General features: G+C 45.0%; 1 protein-coding gene and 1 long non-coding RNA gene across 3 annotated transcripts in view; one reads left to right on the top strand and one right to left on the bottom strand.

Moving 5' to 3' along the window:
- The window catches only part of LOC137335712 (rho-related BTB domain-containing protein 2-like), an 87,759-nt gene extending 62,617 nt beyond the window's left edge, over positions 1 to 25,142 (bottom strand). Inside the window, exons 1-2 of the mRNA XM_068001009.1 lie at positions 24,813 to 25,142; positions 21,070 to 21,146 (exon numbers count right to left, since the gene is read on the bottom strand). Of these exons, the coding sequence (XP_067857110.1) occupies positions 21,070 to 21,098 (29 nt within the window). The 5' untranslated portion in view covers positions 21,099 to 21,146; positions 24,813 to 25,142. The remainder of the gene's footprint in view (positions 1 to 21,069; positions 21,147 to 24,812) is intronic.
- Positions 4,898 to 26,735, top strand: LOC137335713 (uncharacterized). 2 transcript variants are annotated; one of them, XR_010966485.1, is made up of 4 exons: positions 4,898 to 5,400; positions 19,265 to 19,436; positions 24,046 to 25,425; positions 25,811 to 26,735. It is a non-coding gene; the product is annotated as an uncharacterized lncRNA (long non-coding RNA). The 2 variants fall into 2 exon arrangements; XR_010966484.1 differs by lacking the exon at positions 25,811 to 26,735 and having other exon boundaries at positions 24,046 to 25,523.
- The last annotated feature ends 757 nt before the right edge of the window (positions 26,736 to 27,492 follow it).

The raw sequence follows: 27,492 nt of genomic DNA, 5'->3' as shown, positions 1-27,492 counted from the left end.
TTGTGTAGATCACAGTACCTTTCTGAGATAAAGCTGAAACTTTCAAACGTGTGTCTGCTGAACAATGTGGTGTAGCTGTAAGATGTCGCAAGGATGTTTGTAAAGTTACAGCTCTGAACAAAAAAAATCTCAGGATTACAGCAGTCAAACAGTTAAAAGTGCTGAAAAGCAGTTTCGAAATGTAAGTCGCAGCTTGTGAACACACGTCATTGATTGTTTGACCTCTGCACAGCACACTGCAGGTATATGCACCATGACAAGTGGAACTCAAGAGGATGCAACTAATGCAGGCACTGTCTCTGCAACTTGAATAGCCTGATACATCTAATCAGTAAGATTTCCAGCTTCATTGAAGTCCCCAGACAACACATGAGAAGTTAATGAGAGAAATGTGGCTGTGATATGTTCAAGCTACAAGAGTAAATGCATGTTGATGCAACTGGAAAAATAATTACCAAATTGCATTGTCGAACCGTTTATTTTGTTAAGTATCGTCCTTTCCTTTTCTCCTTTGCACAAAATATCATTCAGCAGCCGAAGTATCAATCATGTAATCTGCTCCCAGCCCATTCATTCATGAGTGATGTTAATTTATATTAACATCATTTTGTAAACAGTCGGTAGGAAATGTATAAGGCTCAGGAACTTAAAAGCCATCTGATTTCCCTCGGGGAAATGTCTGACCTCTGGTCATTAGCTTTCCCTGCCTCCATTTGGTGCCAGTGGGCGTGGCTGGAATGGTGAATTCACAATATCGGGAAATACTAATGTGAACTCTTAAAATGTCCACTCCCTCCACCACTGTGGCTGCCATGCGTCCTATCTACAGGGTGCACTGCAGCAACTCGCCACGGTTTCTGAGCAGTACCTCCCAAACCCATGACCTCCGCCACCTAGAAGGACAAGGGTGCATGGGAACACCATCACCTCCAAATTCCCCTCCCAAATCACGCACCATCTCAACTTGGACATATATCGCCGTTCCTTCATCGTCGCTGGGTCAAAATCCTGGAACACCCTCCGTAACAGCACTGTGGGAGAACCTTCGCCACACGGAAGGCAGCGGCTCACCACCACCTTCTCAAGGGCAACTGGGGAACAAGGGCAGTAAATGCGTGAGAATGAATTTTCAAAAACTAATCTCTACCACACTGCTGCTGCCCCACCTGTATAAACTAAGGTAGGGGCTAACTTAAGAAAGAACAAAATAAGATTTTGAAGGAGGTAAAACAATTTAGTTGTCACACTCCACCTGCTGAGTTCAACCTGGTGGTTACAATTCTCTAGGGGTTCTCCTGATTGCCGTAAGTTTGGCGGGAGATTGGTGAAATTGGTTGAATTTCTGCGGAGTTTCTCCCCATTGTCCACGGGGTTTTGCGGATCTGCTGCTGACGTCTTGGGGGACAATGAGGAGATCCCCCTTGGAAATTCAAACCCCCCCACCCCAGTATTCATTAACAGAATAAGATGTAGCAGCATGGTGTACAAACATAATAATTTCACTGGGGTAAGAAGACAGGAAGTGTTTCTTTTTAGTGGAGAGAATCCATTTTTAAACACGTACTTAAGTTCTTGTTAGTTGAACAGATATGATCAGTTCACTTACTATAAGTATAGTGTCAATGTGAAGTGGATTCAGCTTTTCCATTCGGCACTAAACCTCTGGAGTGTCAATCAGGATGAAGACGCAAACTAACTCTGAAAGCATAACTGTCAGATCCCTTCTTTAGGGAGTCTCACTCTGCTTTGTTCCAGTGCCAGGTTGGGTCCTGATAATGGGTCGCACACTGCAGTTACACCAAAACTGCAGCGTCTGTGCAAAGTGCACTGCTTTGCACCAACGCTACAGCTGTAGTGTAAATGCACCCTTAATGAGACAGTGTACAACATTATATTTTACATTAATAGCTCGATTTTGGTTTTGTTTCAACACCGGATACATGTGTTGGTTTACAGTAATAGAAGCTCCTATTAACAAATACAGAATGTTGCAAATATTCTACTCTATTACAGTTAGTGTTAAAAAAATGCAGAAAATTTTGTCTTAGGCGTTATCTGAAAGAGTTGAGCACTCTGAATTGAAAAGATCCTTTCGCACTCAAATGGTTTCAGGGCTATATTTAGCTGAACAGAAACATTGGGAGAGTAGTCTCGTGTGATTACAGTACAACCTTGCTTTGATGAACCATGTTATCGCATTCTCCCATTACAACAAACCTTCCACTGATCCCATTGAACTTTCAGTCATTAAAGGACTTTAAAGGTCAATATGATGAATACCCACAGGAAATTATTTTGCTTGTCATTATCAATGTGCATTAATGAGGTTTGATGTGATTCTGAGAACAGACTATTTTGAAGCAGAATGTGAGAATGAAGAATGACCGAACATTTATTTGGATAATTATAATGTACCTTATAGTTATGGAAGTTATTCTCCCAGGCCAATGCTCCTCATTTCACTATGAAAATAAATACACCTGAAGCACTGGGAAAGCACTCAGTCGTACCGATGTATATGGGTTCTCCTTACAAAAAGTGCGACAGGCATGTTGTTCCAGACAGAGTCATGCATGGATAACAGCAGCCTGCTGACCTACATTTCTGCACTTTCATTATTATAAAAGCACCCTCCCTGACTTCATAGCTGCCGGTCTTTTTTCTTTAGAATTACATAGAATTTCCAGCACAGACACAGGCCATTCGGCCCAACTGGTCCATGCCGGTGTTTATGCTCCACACGATCCTCCTCCCACCTCACTTCATCTAACCCAATCAATATATTCTTCCATTCCTTTCTCCCTCATGTACTTAACTGGCTTCCTCTTAAAGGCAGCTGTGCTATTCGCCTCAACTACTCCATGTGGGTACACAAGTTATGTTAAACTTGTATAGAATCTTGGTGAGACCACACTTGGAGTATTGTGCACAGTTCTGGACTCCATATTATGGAAAGAATATAGTGGTACTGGAGAGGGTGCAAAGAAGATTCACAAGGATGATACCAGAACTGAGAGGATATCCTTATCAGGAAAGGCTGACCAGGCTAGGGCTCTTTTCTCTCGAAAACAGAAGGCTGAGGGGTGACCTGATTGAGGTCATTACGATAACGAAAGGGTTTGATAGGGTTGACGTAGAGAAAATGTTTCCACTCGTGGGGGAGTCTAAAATTAGAAGTCATCAATATAAAATAGTCGCTAATAAATCCAATCAGCAATTCAAGAGAAACTTCTTTACCCAGAGAGTGGTGAGAATATGGAACTCGCTCCCACAAGGAGTAGTTGAGGCAAATAGCATAGATGCATTTAAGGGGAAGCTAGATAAATACATGAGGGAGAAAGGAATAGAAGGATGAAATAGGGAGGGAGGAGGCTCGTGTGGCGCATTGACGCCGGCATAGACCAGTTGGGCCAAATGGCCTGTTTCTTTGCTGTAGTTTTGATCTAACTCGATGTAAGAAGTTTCTCCTGAATTCCTTTATTGGATTTATTAGTGACGATCTTATATTTATGGCCCCTTGTTTCAGTCTCCCCCACAAGTGGAAACATCTTCTCTCTGTCTATCCTATCGAATCCCTTCATAATTTTAACCTTCATGTCTGATAAAAAATACTTTTTCTGTAGCGATTTGTTAAACCCAACATCTACTAAACCCTGCAGACTTCAGACCACATCACAGAATCAAACCACAAAATGATTTCTTTTTGAATACTTTTGAGTGTCAGGATCTTTGAACACAGAAGATTCTTGCCTGGTTTGCTTGTTGATGTTATTTTCTAATTGCTGTGTGCCCAGACATTCAGCATCAGTTATTGAAAACTAGTCCAGTTTGTGCTTTTATTCCCACGTGAGTGACTTTATATCAGGAAACAAAGATCTCGTACACAAAAAAAAAATCACAATCTATTGATATTTCAGGAACAGCAGCTCTGCTGGTATGTCGGCCAAACTTATGCTGCATGTAGGAGCAAAATATTTCAGAAATGTGAAGTGTTTTTACTCTCTGTGCTTTTCACACTTGTAATCAATGAACCAGATCGGTCGAGAGTGGTGTTTCGCTTTAGAAATCTAAACAAAACTGTCTGGAGTAAATCTATACAACCATTCAAAGTCAACCCCACAATCCCTTGCTCTTAGGTTGGACAATTTTAGCCATTTTGTTTCAGGAATTGTTTTCCCCCCCCTGCTCTCCCAACTTATACCAGACGCCCATATATGGCTCTATGCGGGAACTGCCAATTCAATGGGGTCAATTTTCGTGTCTGGCGTTGGATGGGCAGGAGGTGGGCAGGGCGCCCGCTCCGCCGACCCGCCTGATGCAGTTGGCGCGAGGCCCGAGTCAACCTCAAGAGTGGGCCTCATTTAAATGCGATCAGCGAGCTGCCAGCGCGATGCGTGCTCCCTACGGGCATCTCGCTGAAGTGGGGGAGATGGGGTGGGCCAATTAGTCCCATTCCCCTACGATAAGAGCGGGGGAACGGGACGAATTGGATAGCCCTTTCAAAGAGACGGCACGGGCACGATGGGCCGAATGGCCTCCTCCTGTGCTGAATCTACTGTGATACTTAAAGGCAGCTTGAAGTGTTTTTGATGGTGGTCAGTGGAAAATGATTTTCTAAAGAAGAAGCAAGCAGCAGGACTTCATTCAGGGACCCCCCCCCCCTCCCCGATTATCTCATGCCATGAAAGGCGTTATATATATAAATGCAAGTCTTTCTTTGTGTTACTTTTCATTCCCTTGTGATTGAGATGTACAGTCTCAATGAACTCTCCTGTTTTAAGTACCGACAAGTAAATAAACTTGTCTTGGCCTGTGGCAATGTGCTCCTGTCAGTGGTTGTATAAGTAGCAGAGATTGCTGTCTGTGACCCATGCATGTACCTCTCAGTCGGAGAGCGACTGTGCAGCAATGATGGAAGGGATAACATGCCTCGACACCTCTGAGGAATTTGCAGCAGCGTGAGAGAGAGAGAGAGAGAGAGAGAGAAAGAAAACAAAACAGGGTCGAAAAGAAAAGGCTCGTTTGCCACTGAGCTGTAAAAAAAAATAAACCTGATGCAGAAAAGCTGCAGCACAGAGCCAGGGAGACATGTAGAACTGTTGACTCTCCAATATCAGCTTTCAGCACTCAACTCAGCAATCCTTGGGAGCGTCCGGAGAGAAGCACAGATCGCAATACGATTAAACTGAGAACCAATTTCCACCTATGCCAGCCGACATGCCCGTGATTCCTGGAAAGGGCCATGGAAATCGAAGAGGTCTTGAATATAAGAAGTCATGAGTTGGTTCTGCTCCAAATGTGATGATAATATGAAACGTTCTTCTGCGAGAATTCCTGTTATTTTTGAAGCCAGTTGTCTGGAATGTGGATTTCCCTTTGACTGTATTAAAGGCGATCAGCGTGAGTAGTTTACCTTGTACGATACAAGCCTCCCGATTCACTCGTGCCAGTTCTGCCTCCCTGTGTTACAGGCAAACTCCCCGACCGCAGTGTTCTAATGGAGCAGTGGGGTCAGGAGGTTTGCCTGAAATCTCAAGAGTGTCAGGGCTGATACTGGCGATCCAGGTTACACCTAGAATCATCGAATGATGCAGCACAGAAGGAGGCCATTCGGCCCATGGTGCCTGTGCTGGCTCTTTGGAAGAGCTATCCATTTAGTCTCTTTCCCCAATAGCCCTGCACATTTTTCCCCTTCAAGTATTTATCCAATTCCCTTTTGAAAGTCACAACTGAATCTGCTTCCACCACCCTTTCAGGCCGTGCGTTCCAGATCATAACAACTCGCTGCGTAAAAAAATTTCTCCTCCTGTCGCCTCTGGTTCTTTTGCCAATGACCTTAAATCTGTGTCCTCTGCTTACCGACCCTTCTGCCGCTGGAAACAGTTTCTCCTCATTTATCACAGAATCATAGAAAGGTTACAGCACAGAAGGAGGCCATTTGGCCCATCGAGTCCATGCCGGCTCTATGCAAGAGCAATCCAGCTGGTCCCATTCCCCCTATCAAACTCTATCAAAACCCGGATAGATTGAGAGACTTGTTTTTACATTAGGAGACATAACAACTGGGCGCAGCTTGAGAGAAATGTCAAAAAAAGGAAAACATTTCAGAAATGTGACCTTGCTGCTGCTTGGAGCACAGAGAGGGTTGACCTTTCACTTATATTACCCCACGTGAAGTACATTAAGATGTCAGCCTCCCAGGATATTCCCTCCATTTGCCGTGTCGCCAAATTCCCGATAGGTACTCCCAGTGCACAAAGCTCTGCAAATTCACAGGCTGGAATTTTTAAGATAATTCTTCACTCCTTGGAGAAATTCCCCCACCAACCTCTTCATCCCCTTCTCCCAACTGGACTGTAGCAATACTCAATCATGTCATTCTGCTGAATGGACTAACTAAGGCACCATTCTTGAGGCGGACAGGTTTGAGTCACAAAGGCAGTCTTATTTTTGTAAGCGACAATCTCTAGATTGTGCACCAAGTACACTTTCCTCCAACTTAGTACGGTGCCAACATTTTCCCATCAAAGCTGGCTCTTCTCAATCAGCAGGAGTCACTCAAGGGAACTGAACGCTGTCCTTTAATTACATGGAAATTACAGCACAGAAACAGGCCATTCGGCCCAACTGGTCCATGTCGGTGCATATGCTCCACACGAGCCTCCTCCCTCCCCTCTTCATCTGACCCAATCATCATAGCCTTCTGTTCCTTTCTCCTTCTTATTTAGCTTCTCCTTAAAAGCATCTGTGCTTTTCGCCTCAACTACTCCTTGTGGTCGTGAGTTCCACATTCTAACCACTCTCTGGGTGAAGAAGTTTCCCCTGAATTCCTTATTGAATTTATCAGTGATTATCTTATATTTATGGCCCCTATCTTTGAACTCCCCCACAAGTGGAAACATCTTCTCTACGTCTACCCTATCAAACCCTTTCATAATTTTAAAGACAAAGGCCACCCCTCAGCCTCTCTTTTCTAGAGGAAAAGAGCCCCAGCCTCAGGGACCGAGGGTGAGATTCACCCAGGCAGAACGGGTGGACATCTGGAATCCCTGATGGAACGTGGGCAGTTCAGTGTGTCAGATGCTGTTCTTTTAACTTTGGGACCTGGGTTGAAATTCAGCCGAAACTAATGGTATGAAGATCTCTTTCTGCCACTGCAGTCCTAAGTGAAATACATTTAATTAATCTCAATCTCGTTCTGAGTTAGTGTAATAACACATTATATAACTATGCATGATTAGGAAACAGATGAATAGCTGGTGTAAGAAATGGAAATGTCATACTGGTGCAGTAGGGGTGCTCTTTAGAGGCTGTGGTTAACGTAAATTGTTGGGTGAATGAATAGATAAATGTCACCCTGTGTATAACCCATGACTGGGGAGTGCTTGACACTGATACTGGATGCAAAAGTTGGAAACTCTTTCTAGTCTCCAGCATTGATTTTCCACACTTCGATTAGAACGAAAAAAAAACAGATGAGGCCTTAAAGGATCATAGAATGATGCAGCACAGAAGGAGGCCATTCGGCCCATCATGCCTGTGCTGGCTCTTTGAAAGAGCTACCCAATTAATCCCAACCCTCTGCTCTTTCCCCCAGAGCCCTGCATTTTTTCCCCTCCGATTCCCGACTGAAAGTTACAATTGAATCAGCTTCCACCATCCTTTCAGGCAGTGCATTCCAGATCGCAACATCTCGCTGCGCAAAAAGAATACAATGTTTGCACTTCGTCCTCGTCCCCAATCTCGGGAAAGCACAGCACTGCGTCGAGCACAGCCAAGACGCGACATAACTAATTGCCAAATGCGGCAGGTGGCTTTGAACTAAGCAAGAATTGAAGCCCTCCAGGCTGTTCTGAACAGATTCAAGTGATTGGTGTGCATGATTCTGTTCAGGCAGCAATCGTCTTTTCCAAGCAAACCCCGCAGGGTTGAAATCCCTCGGATTTGCAGCGAAGGAACAAGGTGGGCTTGCTCTCCCACCAGCAGGTTATTGCTCCTTCACTGCCAGCAACACTTGCTCCTCCTCATGCACGCTCAAGATCAGCACCTAAATCCTCTGGAGTGTACGTAGCTGTGCTGTGCTGGTGCCGAGTGCTGTTGGGCGTTCCCTTCTTCTGTGCCACTGAAAACAGAAAAGGAACCTCTGTTACAATGCTGTTTGCAAGACAGCATTTCAAACACTGCCAACGTGGCGTACTGTGTGCTTGCCTCTGTCAGTGCGAGTGAGTCGGGGGATATATTTGGCTTCCCCCTACCCCATTCTTTCTGTTCCCTCCGCTCCAATAATATCCAGCATGGCCATTTGAGCGCCGTCAATGACTTGAGGCCCGATTTTAACTCCGGGTGGCTTTTGGGGCGGGCGGGCCTGATTTTCACCTGGAGTCGGGAACTCGGCGGGCGGCTGGATAATCGCGTGGGAAACCCGGAAGTCAAGTGAGCGCGTCGGAATCTGCGATCGCAACTCAACTGAAGGCAGTTCATTTCACTTCCGGGTTTCACGTCTCCGAGCTGTGCAGCGGGCGTACTGCGCACCCGCATGACGCCATCTGAAGTCCAGTGCAAAAATGGATCTGGAGGAGAAAGGAGGAAGGTGAAGCCATGGATTCAAAGAGAGCAAAGGCAGCACCCAGGTTCACGGAGAACCAGGAGAAAGGTCATCGACCCAAGTGGTGGGAGGAAGAAACCTGGTTCTGCCACCAAGAAGGGGTGGCTGGAGGTGGCAGAAGAGGTGAGCAGCGGGAGCAGGTGCCCAGGTCTTGGCTGCAGTGCAGGAAGCGTTTTAATGACCTAACCAGGTCAGGAAAAGAGAGTACATTTGCTGATTTGCCTACTCCTGTGGTGTACAACACCCCCCTCTCACTCTGTCTTGACAAGCCTGCTCCATCACATCACTCCTCACACCCAGTTAAGTTTAAGCATCAAACATCCTTCACCTTCTATGCACTTCCTCACCTCCCAATGTATTTACTCACCACTGCAACTCACCCCAATCCTGATGCAATGTGATGCATCCATCCGATAGTGACCCTCTGATGCATCTGTTTCATTGTCAGCCTCACCCAAAGCTATGCATCCATCGGGTGAATACGTCCCCTTCAGCCACTCACAGGTCTGTTCTTTCTCCCCTTGTAGGAGAAGGGAGTGCAAAATGCAAGGGAGAGAACGAGGACTGGAGGTGGACCACCACAGATAGTCCAGCTCACAGATGCGGAGGAGGAGGCCATGGAGATAAGTCGGACCATTGCATGCCTATCCGTCAGAGATGGAGAGGCTGGCAACCCACAGACGGCTGGTGACAGAACGTTCACATCTTTCACACATGATGAATTGATTTTATCAACGATTGAACTGTTCCAGGCCTCAATGTGGACAGCGGAAAGATGATCACTTTTCCAGTGAATAATTAATATCGGCTTCTGTTTTCTTCCAGGGCCTTTACGCCTTCGAGAGGAAAGAGCCGAGATGGCAGAAAGTGATTCCTCAGGGGATCTCATTCCTTCTGAGGGTGCACCGTCACAGGACATACAGCCATGCACCAGTGCAGACACCAGACACTCGCACTTTGGTGGGTCCTGTTGGACAGTTCGTTGGGTTGTCACCTGGTGATTCACCACTCACAATTGAGCACGAGCAGACACTAGTGGCAGGGACATCTGTGGAGAGTCTGCGTCGGTGGGTGTACTCCTCTCCAGGCTCTGCTCAGCTGGACGCAGATGCTAAACCCCGGGGGCCATCGTTGAGAAGGAGAATGATCGAGGTGCAGATGCTCCTTTGTGAGGTACTGGAAAACGTGCCATGCACACCCTCCACAATAGCGGAGAGGATGGAGGAGCCTAACTCCATTGCTAGTGGATTGTTGGCGCAGTTAAGTGCGGGAACATCAGCAATGGAGAGAGTGACAGCCTCCATTGAGCTTCAAGCACGGATCTCAAATGAGTCCATGCAGGCCATGACAACGGCCATGCGGACTCTGGATGCCAACGTGTCTGCCATCTTAAACAAGCAGACAGATACTTTAGCCCTGGCCTTACAATGTGGCACATCTGCTCACCAACCTGCTGTCCAGCAGAGTGGTGGGAGTGATGTTGCACTGGCCCGAGAGAGGGATGATGGTGAAAGGGGCATGGAAGTGGGGACTCCACTCAAAGCCCTCCCACGTCTCACCCGTTGCCCCCTCCTCAACCAGTACCCCCAACGCTGCTCCTCTCCTGATGGCCAAGTCGGCCACCCGCACAGATGCAGGTGGAGCAGTCTTTGGCGGGGCCCTCACGGGCTCCAAAACCCAGAAGTCGTAGGCCGAGAGCATCTCAGCAGTCAGGTCAGGTATCTGAGCAACCTGCCACTACCTCTGCTGAAGCCACAGGGGATGCACCCCATTGTAGAAGCAGTAGAAAGAGACAGGCTAAGCAATTGTAGTTCACCAAGGGTATATGCACAAGGGTGTGTCATGTTGTTCATTTATATATTTTGTTTGCTATAGCACATTAAATTTATGATGTGGAGATGCCGGTGATGGACTGGGGTGGACAAATGTAAGGAGTCTTATAACGCCAGGTTATAGTCCAACAGTTTTATTTCAAATAAAGTTGTTGGACTATAACCTGGTGTTGTAAGACTCCTTACATTAAATTTAATCATTATCACCACTGCCTCACCTTGGCCATTATTGCGTTGCGTGTGTGAAATCACATTTCATTTGCTTTATCTTGAATGCCAAGACATGATGACACCCATTGGGCAGGTGTGGAATGGGTGTATGCGTGGGTGAAGGACCGTTTTGTATAAAGGGAGGGGCGGGGGGTGGGTTGGCGGTGGTTGTTGTTCCTGGCGACCTCAGAAATCTTCAATTTGCACATCCCATTCTGAGCACCTGTTAGAGATGAGGGAATACCTGGCATCACGGGCAGGGATGTGCGCCGCTGCTCTCGCGATGGGTTCCCCCACTTTCATTTTCTTCCTCCTCCTCGTCAATGTTGGAGCCAGCAGAGGACGCTTGATGGACGCACTCGACCTCCTCCACCTGTAAACCTCTCTGCTGCGCTACGTTCTGCAGCACACGCCGGTTATTCTGCACACCCTGAAGGGCTCCCCCACAGCTATCTGGGCACCTGAAGTGCATCTTCAGCATTCCTATGACAGACCTAGTGGTGATGTGGCTTTGGTTGTACTGCTGCTGTGCCTCGTTGGTGGGGTTTCTCACAGGTGTCACGTGCCATGTCTGCAGTGGGGTATCTCTTGTCGCCAAGGAGCCAGTCCTGAAGTCTTCCGGGTTTCTGTTCATCGGAACGCATTGGGTAAAACCCGGAAGTGGGTGCGTTGGAGCTGGGATGCGGTCCCGCTGAAGAAATCAACCCACCCGCCCCCAGTCCACCCGTTCTTGGGGCTTAAAATTAGCCTCCTGGTCTGTCGGAACTCTCGAGCCTCGTTCACATGCTGCTGAGCCAGTTCCGGCTGGAAAATGGGCGCGAAGCAGTTGCCTGCCTCCAGCAAATTGCCCTTGGGCTGCCCGCCGGCATGGGTAGGTGTGGGGAAGAGATTTCCGGGAGAGTCTCGTGGGAGGGAAAGGGGGAAGGGAGCGGAGTCTGGGGCAGGAGAGGCTGCGACTTTCCTTGTGGGGCAAGGAGCAGCAGTCCTGCTCCTCCTGGCCCCAGAAAGGAAAGTAAAACAATCACCTGTATGGGCCTCTTCCTCTTTCCGACAGTTCCCAACTCTCTTCAGCCGAGCGGGAAAGCCACAGTGAGTTCGCCACTCGAGCCGGAGTTAAAATCACAGTCGGGGCCCGATTATGTCATCGGACCTCAATCTGCCGGTTTCCGCCGTGCTGGTCGGGTTAAAATTGCTCCCAAAGTTTCAAGATCCTCTTTTGATGTTGGACACATCAAGAGCACATACAGTGCCACTGAAGTCCCCGTCCTGCATTGCATTGTCTGCTTGAGGATAAAGGAGCATGCATCATGCAACTAGGCTTTGTTTCAAAGGATTTCTGGTGTAAAGTCCTTTTAAGATGTTAGGTGACAACATAGGTGAGCCCATATTCTCTGGAGTTTAAAAGAATGAGAAGTGATCTCATGGAAATGTATAAAATTCTTAAGAGGGCTTGATAGGGTAGATGCTAAGAGGGTGTTTCCCCTGGCTGGAATGTCTAGAACTCGGGGGCATAGTCTCAGGAGAAAGGGTCGGGCATTTAGGACTGAGATGAGGAGGAATTTCTTCACTCAGAGGGTGGTGAATCTTTGGAATTCTCTACCCCAGAGGGCTGTGGATGATCAGTCGTTGAGTATATTCGAGGCTGAGATCGATAGGTTTTTGGACTCGAAGGGAATCAAGGGATATGGAGATCGGGCGGGAAAGTGGAGTTGAGGTCGAAGATCAGCCATGATCTTAGTGAATGGCGGAGCAGGCTCGAGGGGCCGCATGGCCTACTCCTGCTCCTATTGCTTATGTTTTTAAAGGTACTAATTGTAAGTTGCAGCTTGAATATGTGCCCTGCTGTGTGTAAGATAGCTAAGTGTTTTGCTTGGAGCAGCATACATACTTGAGGTATTTACTTGGTATAAGGAACTACTGGTTAGCCTTACCTTCGCAGCTTTTACCAGGTCTTCTGCCTTCTTTTTCATTGTATCCATGCCCTCTGAATGTTGGACACAGGATTAATTCAGTTGGTGACCCCCTTGCCAGACATCCTGGATAGATTTCTTCTGGGGATGGTACCCTCGGGTGCTGAGCCGAACATCCCTGCTTTAAACAATTTCAAGGAGCAGCAGCCCACTGTTGCATCGGTAAACCTTGGAGTTCTACTTCTGACACGCATCATTTGTAGTTAGTGAACACCTTTAATTCACAATTTCTTCTGTCAGAAACCGCAATGCAACTTTGCAAATGGATGCTGCGGCCCTTTAAATAGCTGCAGTCAGGCGGCAATATTCCTCATCGCTCCCACAGGCAGCCCGCTGAGTGAGCAGGAGAGAGCTATCAATAATTAATTGGGTGGAAACCCTCATGTGCTATCTGGCTCTAGTTGCACAATGTCTAACTGGGCTCCGTTCCTGCTGCTAACTCACCAAAACAGCAATTTTACTCTCATTGTTGCTTTTATTATTAAAAAAAGTACTGATTTTTCATTGTTTCAAATAATGCTAATGAGTGAGGAAATAATAAGAATTCATTAACCATAGGTCATAACGCTGCGGTTTAGCTCTGACTACCATATTCGGAATGCTACGAGTTTTATTTAAACAAAATAAAATAATCTAAAACACTGATCACCTTATGTTAATTAAGATATCCATTTAAGCCCTAACCCTGCTGAATAAATCAGAACTTCACACAGTTGGCATTATAAATGCTGAGATTAGCATTTTAGAGGAGACCTGCCAATTCAGCAACACCTACACTGCTAGCTGTCCTCACAAGAGTAGGACAGTGTGAACGTACAGGATTACAGAGGATAAATACCAGAGGGAAAATCTAGGTATAATGGATGGGTTCGGATTTGACAAATCAACCCCTGTATCCGTGCTGTCGTCCTCAGTCAGGAAGGCTTGGAATGTTTAGTGCACAGACATCTCTAAGGATAATGCTGACATCCTTTCTCAGTCCATCTACCAGAGGGTGAGTTGAAGCACGTGTGGTTAAAAAAAAATCTTTCCCCAGTCCTCCTGCCCTTTCCTTCGAGAATCTGATTACAACTGGTAAAATTCAACACCCCAGCGTGCGGTGAGCCCAGGACTGGAGCTTTGTAACCTGCCCAGGCCATCTTTGACAGAGAATTTAACAGACAATTTGCACCTCATTCTCCTGCGACAAACTGTGTCATTTTACAAAAAAAATTGAAAAGTAGGCCTTCAGGCTAAGAAGAGCGCATGCAGAGGCAAGAACTGTGAAAAACATCCAGAAACAAGCTCCAACTCGCTACGTGGCAAGACACGATGAGTTCTTGATCTCAGCCCTCCTAACGGGACCAGACATCGACCCGCAGCAAAGAGGGAAAACTGGCAGGTGAGTTAACGCAGGTCATTCCTGTGTACATCTTTGTACGCAGATTAAGTGGTGCTGGCGGAGACACAATCCAACTTCTCTGTTAGAGATTGCTGCACGGCCTGGGAATGGCAGGGGGCTGGGGGAAGAGGAGCTTGGTTGCCAATCCTCCAAGACTGCCCTGGAGTCTCCAGGAATTGAAGGTTAATCTCCAGGTCACTGCTACGAGCAAAACCCGGGAGAAAAATCACAGGGGCGTTAAAAAAAATTGTGCATTTTTCATTTTCATTTATTAGTTGTAAAAAAAAATTGGAGAAGGATTTAAAAAAATGGCTGTTTAACTGGGTGGGGCAGATGGCGGAGGGTGGTCATGTGACGAAACCTCCAGGAATACATCCAACCAGAGTTGGCAACCCGACTGTCAACAGACGAGAACCAAATAAACAAATGAGCTCAGACCTCATAAAGAAAGTTCTTCCTTTTTACACTTGGAAGCATTTTCAAACCAGCAGACCCATGTTGAGCACTTTGTAATGTTCCAAGTAACAGACCTCATGAAGAATTCATGCAGCTCTGCATCTATGCTGCTATATTGCTCACCGCAGTGTGGCAGGATGCAGATGCCTTTGTTTCTGAGCTTGCAGCTTCGGTTTGCGGACTTTCCATGGTTAGGTTTATTGGCTATAAGATCTCTTCCTTGCCAATTCACCCCTCTTACCCCCCCTCCCCCCGACCCTCATCTTTTCAAAAGGTGCTGATTCCTTGCTGGGGTACAGTTCCACAGTTACTGCGTTCTCTCTGGTGCCTCACTCATGTGGCCGATATTTATCGAAGTGCCTTGACATCGTTGCCAGGTGATTCGACTATGTAAGGGGAGGGGGTGGCATCTCAGTTCTTTCTGAACCCTTTGCTAGAAATTCTGACCAGATGAAATCACTACATACAAGCCTCAGTTTTCTGACTGGCATTACTGTAACATCAGATGTAAGTGGATTACCAGAGGGCACAGATTTAAGGCGATTGGCAAAAGAACCAAAGGTGACATGAGGAAAAACATTTTTACACAGCAAGTGGTTAGGATCTGGAATGCACTTCCTGAAAGGGCGGTGGAAGCAGATTCAATCGGGGCTTTCAAAAAGGAATTGGATAAATATTTGAAGGGAAAAAATTTGCGGGGCTACGGGGAAAGAGCAGGGGAATGGGACGAACTGGATTGCTCTTACATAGAGCCGGCACAGGATCGATGGGCCGAATGGTCTCCTTCTGTACTGTAACAATTCTCTGATCTATGTTAAAATAACACCGATCGGAAGACGAGGATTTTGTAACCAGTGTAATTCTTGCCCAACTGTTGCTCCCCCTGATAGCTCAGTTGATAGATACACTGTGTTGGGCCATACAGAATAGGAAGATCTCAGTTGAGCCTTGACTTCTGTTGCGTTGGCTGATTTCAGCTGGGGTCGTAGGGGCTGTACATTGGCCTGAGTGTCCCCAAGCTGTGGAGGAGAAAAATCAAGTAGGGCTCCTGCTCACGATCCTTATCTAGTGACCCCTGCCAGAAAGCTGATGGATGTGAGTGTTGAGTGAAGGCAGAATCAAGCACGACTGTGCTGTCCCAAATGATTGGAGACATTGCCAACACTCATTGTCTTGCCTCGTACATGAGGAGCAGCAACTCTAATGAGGTACCAGCAGGCAGATAGCAGCCATGGGACTGTAAAAGAAATATTTGGCCAGAAATGATAGTTGGCGGTTTTAACAGATGAATGCTAAGTGCGGTCTTAATACTTTCCTCTATGCACTATTTTAGCAAAAGCGTTAAACCATTTAAAATAAACATGTCAACATCTGTGTTAAAACAGCAGACAGACGAATGCTGTACAGATGCTTTCTGCTTCCATCTGCTGATATCGCCAACTGTAATCTTTAGGCGATTATAATTGCCAGCTTTAATCAGGAACTTGTGATAAAAGGAATTAAAAGCACAAATGCTGGAAATCTATAAGAAAGACAGTTGGAAATGGACAGTCCGACAGTGAAAGAGAAGGAACGGTTCATGCTCTGGGTGTGGCCCTTTGGATCAAGGCGAGTTCTGATGAAAAGTATGGGATAGACCTTGAATTTGTGCGACAATGTAAAACAGGTGATAGCGAGTCGGCAGCCCGTGATACATCTCTCAATGGAAATAGATATCGGGAGAGATGTAAAACAGTCTGCTGACTCACTATTACCTGTTTCACACCATCAACAACAACTTGCATTTATATAGCACCTTTAACGTAATAAAACGTCCCAAGGCGCTTCACAGGAGCGATTATCAAACAAAATTTGACACCGAGCCACATAAGGAGATATTCGGACAGGTGACCAAAAGCTTGGTCAAAGAGGTAGGTTTTAAGGAGCGTCTTAAAGGAGGAACATAGGAACAGGAGTAGGCCATTCAGCCCCTCGTGCCTGCTCCGCCATTTTATAAGATCATGGCTGATCTGTGATCTAACTCCAAGTACCTGCCGTTGGCCCATATCCCTTAATACCTTTGGTTGCCAAAAAGCTAACTATCTCAGATTTAAATTTAGCAATTGAGCTAGTATCAATTGCCGTTTGCGGAAGAGAGTTCCAAACTTCTACCACCCTTTGTGTGTAGAAATGTTTTCTAATCTCACTCCTGAAAGGTCTGGCTCTAATTTTTAGACTGTGCCCCCTACTCCTAGAATCCCCAACCAGCGGAAATAGTTTCTCTCTATCCACCCTATCTGTTCCCCTTAATATCTTATAAACTTCGATCAGATCACCCCTTAACCTCCTAAACTCTAGAGAATACAACCCCAATTTGTGTAATCTCTCCTCGTAACTTAACCCTTGAAGTCCGGGTATCATTCTAGTAAACTTACGCTGCACTCCCTCTAAGACCAGTATGTCCTTCTGAAGGTGCGGTGCCCAGAACTGCTCACAGTACTCCAGGTGCGATCTAACCAGGGTTTTGTATAGTTGCAGCATAACTTCTGCCCCCTTGTACTCCAGTCCTCCAGATATAAAGGCCAGCATTCCATTAGCCTTATTGATTATTTTCTGCACCTGTTCATGACACTTCAATGATCTATGTACCTGAACCCCTAAGTCCCTTTGGACATCCACTGTTTTTAACTTTTTACCATTTAGAAAGTACCCTGTTCTATCCTTTTTTTGATCCAAAGTGGATGACCTCACATTTGTCTACATTGAATTCCATTTGCCACAGTTTGCCCATTTACCTAATCTATCAATATCCCTTTGTAATTTTATGTTTTCATCTGCACTGCTTACAATGCCACCAATCTTTGTGTCATCGGCAAACTTAGATATGAGACTTTCTATGCCTTCATCTAAGTCGTTAATAAATATTGTGAATAATTGAGGCCCCAAGACAGATCCCTGCGGGACTCCACTAGTCACATCCTGCCAATGTGAGTACCTACCCATTATCCCTACTGATTGTTGCCTTTCGCTCAGCCAACTTCCTAAACAAGTCCGTACTTTTCCCTCGATTCCATGGGCTTCTATCTTAGCTAACAGTCTCTTGTGTGGGACTTTATCAAATGCCTTCTGGAAGTCCATATAAATAACATCCATTGACATTCCCCTGTCCACTCCTTTGGTCACCTCTTCAAAAAATTCAATCAGGTTTGTCAGGCACGACCTACCTTTCACAAATCCATGCTGGCTCTCTCTGATTAACTGAAAATTCTCGAGGTGTTCAGTCACCCTATCCTTAATTAAAGACTCCAGCATTTTCCCCACAGCAGATGTTAGGCTAACTGGTGTATAATTCCCTGGTTTCCCTCTCCTTTCTTAAAAAGCGGAGTGACATGTGTAATTTTCCAACCTAGAGGGACAGTTCCTGAATCTAGAGAACTTTGAGGAGATAGAGGTTGAGAGGCAGAGAGTTTTAGGGAGGGAATTCCAGAGCTTAGGGTCTAGGCAGCTGAAGGCACGGCCGCCAATGGTGGAGCGATGAAAATCAGGGACACGCAAGAGGCCAGAATTGGAGGAGCGCAGAGATCTTGGAGGGTTGTAGGGATGGGGGAGGTTACAGAGATAGGGAGGGGGCGAGGCCATGGAGGGATTTGAAAAGAAGGATGAGAATTTTAAATCTGAGGCATTGCCGGACCGGGAGCCAATGTAGATCAGCGAGCACAGGTGGTGATGGGTGAACGGGACTTGATGCGAGTTAGGATACCGGCAGCAGAGTTTTGGATGAGCTCAAGTTTATAGGGGGGCGGAAGATGGGAGGCCGGCCGCAAGATCAAAGTTAAGATTTCCCCCAATAACCTTTATTTCTCTTTCCAGTGCTGATCAATCTGTTATACATGTTTAACTAATTTTTTTTTCTTTTTAATTTGAAACTTAGTGGATTGTTGATAGTTTTTGGATTCTGCTACAAATCTCACAGTAACATGCATTGTATTGTACTCCAAAGCAGCAAAAGCCTTTTGTTGCTTTTCCTTATCAAAATATTGAGAGTCTAAATCTTCTCAGTGCTTCTGGTCTTTTTCCACATGCTTTGCTTTATTCAAATGAACCCATTAAGTATTAATAAGCATTATGGAGCTCAGAATATGTATCACTTATCTTTCATATAATATCTGCAAAAGTCATTTATGTCATCTAGAGAATTAGTGCAATTGGCAGAATGACAGCACATTTCTTAACGGATAATGTTCTTGGAACATTAGAACATAAGAAATAGGAGCAGGATTACGCCATAAGACCCCTCGAGCCTGCTCCGCCACTCAATACGATCCTGGCTGATCTTCTACCTCAACTCCACTTTCCCGCCCTATCCCCATGTCCCCTGATTCCCTTAGTGTCCAAATATCCATCAATCTCAGTCTTGAATATACTCAATGAGAGAGCATCCACAGCCCTCTGGGGTAGAGAATTCCAAAGATTCACAATCCTCTGAGTGAAGAAATTCCTCCTCATCTCAGTCCTAAATATCCAACCCCTTATCTTAAGACTATGACCTCTTGTTCTAGACTCTCCAGGCAGGGAAAACAGCCTCTCAGCATCTACCCTGTCAAGCCCTCTAAGAATTTTATATGTTTCAATGAGATCACCTCTCATTCTTCTAAACTCCAGAGAATATAGGCCCGTTCTACATAATCTCTCCTCATAGGACAACCCTCTCATCCCAGGAATCAATCTAGTGAACCTTCGTTGCAACAAACTAATAACAAATTTTTTCCAACGGAAACTCTGCAGCAGCCCACTTTAACTGAGGTCAAGTGAAACATGTTTTCTTTTGCAGGACAAGATTCAATGCAAATAAGTGAATCATTCATATTCATCTGGATGACGTGATCACCAGAGGCAATTTTACCCTGAAGTTTACAAAATGCCAACGTACGTGCTCATTGACTTGCGAGAGCACTGGGGAGCAGAATATTCTCCACTCCACACTGTGGATTAAGTACTTTCAGGTGCAGTATGCCAAAGACAGATGCTGAGCACAGCTCCCCCTGTGTTGCCCTGACAACCCAGATTTTTTTTTGAAGGCGTGAGAATATATTTTTAGTAACTGAATTCACACTTAGGTTGCTTAGAATCAGTCTCAAAGCTGCAGGCCAACATTTTTCTTGTCCTACCCTTTGATTACTATTCCCGTCAGTAATGAGATAGGTTAGGCCCCTTTTTCCTTGATAGTTCGGTGGCTAACTGGTGTGGGTGCCGAGTCCTTAAAAGAAGGTCCCAGTTTCAGTCCACTAAATCCACTATTAGCTGTGGGATTGCCACAACTGAGCTTAGCGGCCAGGAGGCTAGCCAAGGTTGTACCATTTTTGTATGGACACCAGGCGAGGACAGGAGTGGGCTCAATTGTGATGGTCCAAACAATTGGACCAAGGCTTAGTGATCAGGAAAGTCACTTAGAGGAGGGACTGGACGGCGGCTGCGTCCTAATGGAATCTCGCACGAGGCACAAGAGCAGAAATTTATCTTGGGCCAGTCGCGAAAAACGAGTGGTATTGCTTCAGCCACCCGTTATACGACCTGCCTGATATTCAATTCCATTGAAGTCTGATCAGCAGCAAGACTTTTGGATGGAAACAGGTTTGTGTTTTGGTAGGTCTTCCCAATGCAATCGTTTCCAAGGTAAACGAAGGCCGGGGACAGAGCCAGGGGCAGGGACTTGCTACACTGGGTGTACACGCTCCACAGGTAGCAGTGGGACCTGGCATATCAGTGGAGGCTGGTGAACCAAGTGGGTGAGGGTATACCCAGTGTCCGCAAGGCCCCACTGGTTTGGTCCCTCCAAGAGCAGAATTTAAAAAGAAAAACTCTACATTGGTTACCTTGCTTAGGGGGTTGGCGGAACATCAGGCTGGGGCTGGGGAGATGCCGAGAGGCAATCCTCACCCCTTGTGGGCGGGCACCAGGGTTTCTGGCCGACATGGGCAGAGGTGCGTCCAAAGTGGCACTCGAATGCCATGCGAATTAGGCGCTCTCCCACTGACCCCGCGAACTCTGACAGGTGTCTGCGCTGGAAGGCACCACTCGGTGTGACCCCAGCGTCACTACCGGGATCGCAAACCGAGGAATTTCAGCCGCCCTGTGTTCAGAGGGCGTTACAGTCTGACAACTTGTCGATAATGCACTTCAAATGCTGGGATATATTTTTCTCTGTCAGAAAAACTAAAGAAAATTCTTTCACTGTTATTGGAAACCAATTCGATCAGCAAAGAGATTTTTCTTTAACTTCGCACACAGTGGAATGTATATATATCCCACAGTGTTTCAAGGATTCAAAACTTAAACGAAAATGATTGCAAAATATAAGCCTAGAAATTATTGTTGGCAACATTACCAGCTAAATGCTTAAATGCATGTGAATCATATTCCTTTCTCTGCTATTTTGCAGAAGTTGTTAACCCATTTAAAATAAACAGCTTAATGTCCGCACTAAAATAGTGTTTCAAAGGAATGTTGTACAAATGTGTTGAGTGTTTGACCGCTAACATTGCCGAAGATAATTTCTAGGCTTCACTTTATTATTACCTTTGAGTTCCTGGATTGATGGCAAATCTCAGAGAACACTCATTGCTTTCGATGTGTAACTTAGTCAGTTCTGAAGGTGGAAGCTCCATTTTTTGCCTCAGTGATCAGATGCTATCTTCTTACTCTGAAAAGCCAGCCTTAAAACAGAAAAAAGGCAAAAAAATGTTACACTGCACTCTATACTTTTCTCACCCAAGTGTTGAGACCAAGATCAATTCCTCAACCCCCATCTTTAGATTTACTCCACTGACTTGGCAATGGGCCAGCTGTAATTGTGCAGACTTCTTACTGACGATGTTTATATCTCAGTGCCATATAGGTACTTGTCCTGGCCAATATTTGTCCCTCAACCAACATCACGAAAACAGATCATCTGATCATATATCTCGTTGCTGTTTGTGGGAGCTTGCTGTGCGCAAATTGGCTGCCGCGTTTCCTACATTACAACAGTGACTAGACTTCAAAAAGTACTTCATTGGCTGTGGAGTGCTCTGGGGTTTCCTGAAAGGCACTTTACAAATGCAAGTCTTTCTTTGTGGTATCTAAAACAAAGGGAATCTAATGTTACTTTGAATTTCCGCCCACTGTGATGTGGCCCTGACCATTTTCATTTCATTATGTAAAAACTGTCGTTAAAAATTTCCCCTGTGGTCTCACACTCCCACAGCCAGTCAGAAGTCAGTCCAAAGGCAGTGTCGGATGAAGGCCCAAAACATTGCTCCAAAAGAGTCATTTCCAGCTGCAGTAAATGATATTCAAACTTCCAGCAGCCTTCAATCCCAGTAACTCCTAACTTCCACCAGACTCAGCTGATCCTGAGAGGATGGGGGAAAGGCACATGAGACAGCATTTAAGGATGGTTAACCCCACATTTTGTTATCCCACCCTGCCCACAAGGAGTATGCAGGCAGCACAGGCCCTGTGAAAACCTTCCTGAGGAGATGTATGTTAGAAGAGTGCACTACACCAAAGAGGCACTAGGGCGGCTGTCCCAGCTACTGCAGCAGCAACAGCTGCGTCTTGGCCCAGATGTTGCCAGTTGCAGGATGTTTAGTTCTCCAACACCATTCGCAATCTGAAGAAATGAGATGCCACACTTTTAATTGTAAGGAATCTTACAACACCAGGTTATAGTCCAACAATTTTATTTTAAAATCACAAGCTTTCGGAGATTTTCCCCTTCGTCATTCACCTGACGAAGGGGAAAATCTCCGAAAGCTTGTGATTTTAAAATAAAATTGTTGGACTATAACCTGGTGTTGTAAGATTCCTTACATTTGTCCACCCCAGTCCATCACCGGCATCTCCACATCACACTTTTAATTGTTCACTTTCTGGGCAAGAGCGGTTGATTGACAGTCAGTAACAATTATTATGTTGTTAAAAGGGTACTTACGCTGTTAATTACTGGACGTAACTTTCTGTGGCGAGTTTAATGGGCAACTAATGTGCAAATGCAGCAATTTCATGTAAATCAGGGAGAGGTTAAAAGCAAGAAACTGTTTTCGTGGCGCAAATCAGCCAGTAATTTGTGACGATTCAGAATTAATGGAATATCTCTTCCTGGCCACAATTTGCTGGTTGATTTACCCATTAATAACGCTGTGTGTTGTTCACACGCCGTTATTTTTTCGGCAAATTCTGGGCCCTCATATTCCTCATTCTAAGTGCATTAAATACAGGAGGTTGGAGGCTGCAATGCCACGGGCCCTCATCTAATTATATTTAAATTAGGTGCACGGGGACTCAGCGGGGAGATCATGGAGATGACTCCTGCTCCGATTTGCTGGCCAGAAAAATGAGTTGCCCTGATTTAAAGCTAAAACGGAATGGGATTTCGGGCCTAGTGAAAATTGCCAGGGTATTTCCCCATGGGGAGATCACAACATATCCCGATCATGACTTCACCTGTCGTTCACAACTGCCTCATTCAGCAGGGATTCCGACATAGCAATCCATGAGCCTCAGCTGCTTTTCTCTCCCCCCTTAGCCCAGGAGCTACGAAGCCACATTGCGGTCCCTTCACCGTTGCCCCGGGGATTGAACATAGCACCTCCCTGGTCTGCCTGGTTCAATGACACACTCGGCAATACATTTACCCACTGAGCCATATTAGGGAGCTCTGCAGCCACATTTTTGATAAATTTAATATTGGTCCATCGTCATGTGAATGGGCGTCAAAAGGTAATGAATCGTATTTGCAGTGAGTTCAGAGGTACGTTATGAAACATTGGCTTGCGTAATAGTTCAGGGTTCTGCTGGAAAATGAGATTCGTCAAAAATGCTTGCTGCATCAGATGGGAGTGCCAACAAGAGGGAACGTTCTTTGTGTAAAAGATCAATGTGCACCTGTGAATTTCACTGCATGAACCAAGTGTGAGGTTTACTGTCAAAATGCATGACTAAACTCCACTCAACCAATAATCAATAAGCCAATTTAAAGTTCATGTAATTACAAAATCAGTTTTCGTCCACAGGTGGGCAGTTGATATATAATGTTGCGAGAAACACATTCACAAAAATTCTTTTGAAGCATATCAGGGCCTTGAGAACAACTTGAACTAGACTTTCATGTCCAGACCTTGGGACACATGGCACATTTGCTGAATGTGAGGGGGGAAGATTTAGCCTTAACACAAAATTTTAGAATCAAGGGGACGATGGCATAATCTCAAGTCCGATAATAATGCAAAAACCTTTTTAACAAGGCACTGAGCATTTTTTATTAAGTCAAGCATCTATCAGCAGTTGTTCTTTTAAAACAGCTTAATCCTTTCAATTTACCGACAGATTATATTATTTCATAACAGTAATCCTCCGTACTTTCCCTTGTTATAGTTTTGTAACAGAACACTCTGTCATGAGCAACCTTGTTAACTTCCACATTCTAAAAAGAGTGACCTTTAAAGAAATGTCACTGGTCAATTGAAATACTTTTTCTGGTTTTGAGTATCAGAAAGGAGGGGGGAACTCTCAAACAATGGTTTCTTATTCCCTACTGTTTAGTTCATGTTTTATTTTCCCTGGACTTCACAGATCTTCTGTCCATACACTATTTCCTTGACTAGGAGTACAGAAAGACAAGTGATGCATTCCTGGCAACACAACCTGTGAGGGCTATAAGCAGAGTCTCTAGTGTCACCACCCTGCCTCTTGTGCTCAGGAGAAATATTCTAAAGCTTTGCCAATGGCATTTTCAATTGGGTGCAGAGAAATTAAAGTCGCTTTGGATGAAGAAGGCCCATTTGATCTCGGCCTTCCAGAATACCGGCCTTACTGCCTCCACCTTGCAGCATCGAGTTCTTTCTCAAATGAATCATAGAATAGTTACAGCACAGAAGGAGGCCATTCGGCCCATCGAGCCCGTGCCGGCTCTTTGTAAGAGCAATCCCATTCCCCCGCTCTTTCCCCGCAGACCTGCAAATTTTTTTCCCTTAAAGTACTTATCCAATTCCCTTTTGAAAGCCATGATTGAATCCGCCTCCACCGCCCTTTCAGGCAGCGCATTCCGAATCGTAACTACTCGCTGCATAATAAAGTTTTCCCCTCATGTCGCCTTGACGTTTTCCTCACCTCAAGTCGTCATAACTGAATCCTGTGACCTGCCCACAACCTCTCTTCATTTTGGGAAAAGAACAAGGACTGGAGTTGCTCACCAAATGGTAAAGCTTTAAAAAGAGTGGAGGAGCAGAGAGACACGGGGGTGCTTGGATATGCAATTCTCCAAAAGTTGGAGGGACAAGCTGGCGAAGCTGTTACTTCACTGTTTTTCTTTCCATCCGACTATTTAAAACATTTCGTACCTGTTGAAAGTACGGTTTCCCTCAAAGTCACCGTCGCTGGGCTTCACTTCACTGGACAGGTGGCTGTTGTTCCATGTTCTGCAGCAACTCTGCAAGGGGAGGCTGTAAAAATGTTCAGACTCTGCGAGTTCCAACCGGAGGAAACAAGCCCCACTACGTCCCCACCTGCTCATGTGACCCAGTGCTAACCTCAGGCACTGCACAACGAAGGAGAGGAGAGAAAGGCAAGGGGTCACCGAAGCCTGCAACAACAAAACGTAACAGAAAAAGCAGCAGTTTCACACACAGCAGCTTTTAGAGGTCTGCAATGAGGGGGGAATGGATTAAGATGTTATCTGTGGTATGAGAAAATTCCTTTCGCTCACAAGGGCAAGAAAGGACTGACCACTGAGCTAACCCTTTCACGAGAACACGACTGAAGAAAATATCCCTAAGCGGCATTTGTTTGAAGTGCCTCTAAAGTAGGCGGCTAAGGGAACCTGGACATTGGACTGTTTGTACATGAGCCTTTCAACAGCTTCAGGACTCCTACCACTGCATTGGATTGAATCAGACATGAATGTTGTTGAGTCTATATTCATTTGACCTTCGAAAATAATAAAAATTTTAAACAGTAAGTCTGGTGTAGCCCAGTTTAAAATTGGAATCTAACAGATTTGGTGCAATCCAGTTTGAATTAGGAAATTGTGCATTCATCGTCTCACCCTTTATTTGGCGAAATAAACTGAAACTTCTGTTGCATGGTTTTTTTTTTACACAATGCAATTATACAATAATATTACTGGTGTCTATTCAGCAAAACAATTTTCAGATTTGTTTTAAAGTTGATTGGGACATTCCTTCTCAATATTTCTGTAAATAAAACAATATGCTGATTAAAACAAAGAAAAATGTATTGAATTTAAGAGTACTTCTCAAACTAACTTCAATGAAGAAACAGGCTTCAAATATTCTTTTCACTGGAGATATTTTTGTTGTTTTTGTCTTTTGAACTACAGGTCAACAATGTTTAAGTGAGAAGAACTGCAGACTGCGATTACACCAGCTCCTCTGGTCTTCGCCTTGCTCACGTCTGTCGGTCCATCGTGTGGACATGATTTGGACCACAGGCTGCTGGGGTCAAGCAAATTTGAAGAGCCACTGTCATCGTATTAAGACTTGAAAAACAGACTAAGACACAGGCCTGTTCAGAGGTGGTGTGGGGAAGAGGAGACGAAGAAAGAATCCTGTGCAGGGATGGTAAATAGGAAAATGGCTCAAACTTGGCTTGTGCAAAAGTGTTTGGGAAGAAAAGAAATGACTTCCTTTCTTATCAACTGATTGTTGCTTCTCAGGTTTAGGCTGACAGGACATGAACTTGTGCAAATTCATTCATTTCTTTAAGCACCTTTAGTGCGTTAAAATCTTTTTTAACACACTATAGGTACTATATCCCATAGATAAATTATTTATATGTAGAGTCTGTTGGTGAATCGAAAGAAAGACAGAACTTGCATTTATATAGCGCCTTTCATGACCTCAGGACATCCCAAAGCAACTTACAGCCAATCAAGTACTTTTTTGAAGTTATAATGTAGGGAATGAAGGTAAAATAGACAACATTAAACAATTCATTGTATCTGAGACTAAAGTAAAATACAACTTTTTTTATTGTTAATTTATTATTGCATTAGCTTTCTTCCCCTCCTTCTGTCTTTATTTGTATTAGTAGCTCTTTTGAGGCCCCTCGGTATCATAAATCATTCTCTGCTCTTCAGCTTCTAAGGGGCCAGTGACAGTGCGGTATCCAATAAATCTCATCTTGCACCAGCTTCTACATTGAATACTGCTTAATCTTCTTTCAGTCATGATAGCGTGTCCCAGTGTACTGAAGCTGCAATTGCAGTGCCTCAACTGAGCAGAATTGGGTTATCCAAATAACGCATAGGTAAACTGCAAAGTTTGAACAAACTCAGATTTGAAAATGACTTCACTGGCAATTCCTAACTTTAGCAATGATCGCAAAAGAGACCAGAATCCCTGAATCTGAATGTCCTGTTGGGAAACCTGGAACAAACGTGGGGAGTATCGAGTAGAGCATGAGGCAGAAATCGAATTGTTTTTAACCATGAGCTCTTGGATACCAAAGTTAAGGTCCAGCAGAAAAAGCTAAGAACAACTGCAGCCCTCCCGGAAAGACTGTAGCACTCGAGGCATTCAACGAGGTGATAAAACTGAACAGCAAGGTTGCCTGGTTTCTCACAGAAGAACATTAACTAAAATTTAGTCAAGCAAAACGAATGTATCACACAGAGCAATTGAGAGCAATTAGAATGTTTATCATTTACTTTCAAAAAAAGTCAACTTGGTTTGGAAGTTGCAATTCATTAATGTTCACGAATGCCACGTGACCAAAGCTCACACTGAAATTCCATCAGTAACTCACCTTATCCATATCTAGCACATTCTATGGCATGTTGGCCTTTATTGCAAGGAGTACAAGTGTAAGGGAATCTTACTACAATTGTACGGAGCTTTAGTGAGACCTCATCTGGAGTACTGTGTACAGTTTTGGTCTCCTTATCTAAGGAAGGATATACTTGCCTTGGAGGCGGGACAACGAAGGTTCATTAGATTAATTCCTGGGATGAGAGGGTTGTCCTTTGTGGGGAGATTGCGTAGAATGGGCCTATATTGTCTG

The sequence above is a fragment of the Heptranchias perlo genome, chromosome 20, assembly GCF_035084215.1.
Source record: "Heptranchias perlo isolate sHepPer1 chromosome 20, sHepPer1.hap1, whole genome shotgun sequence".
In the NCBI taxonomy this organism is placed as follows: domain Eukaryota; kingdom Metazoa; phylum Chordata; class Chondrichthyes; order Hexanchiformes; family Hexanchidae; genus Heptranchias; species Heptranchias perlo.
The sequence above is the reverse complement of the archived record's forward strand: the minus strand, read 5'-3'. Positions and strand labels throughout refer to the sequence as shown.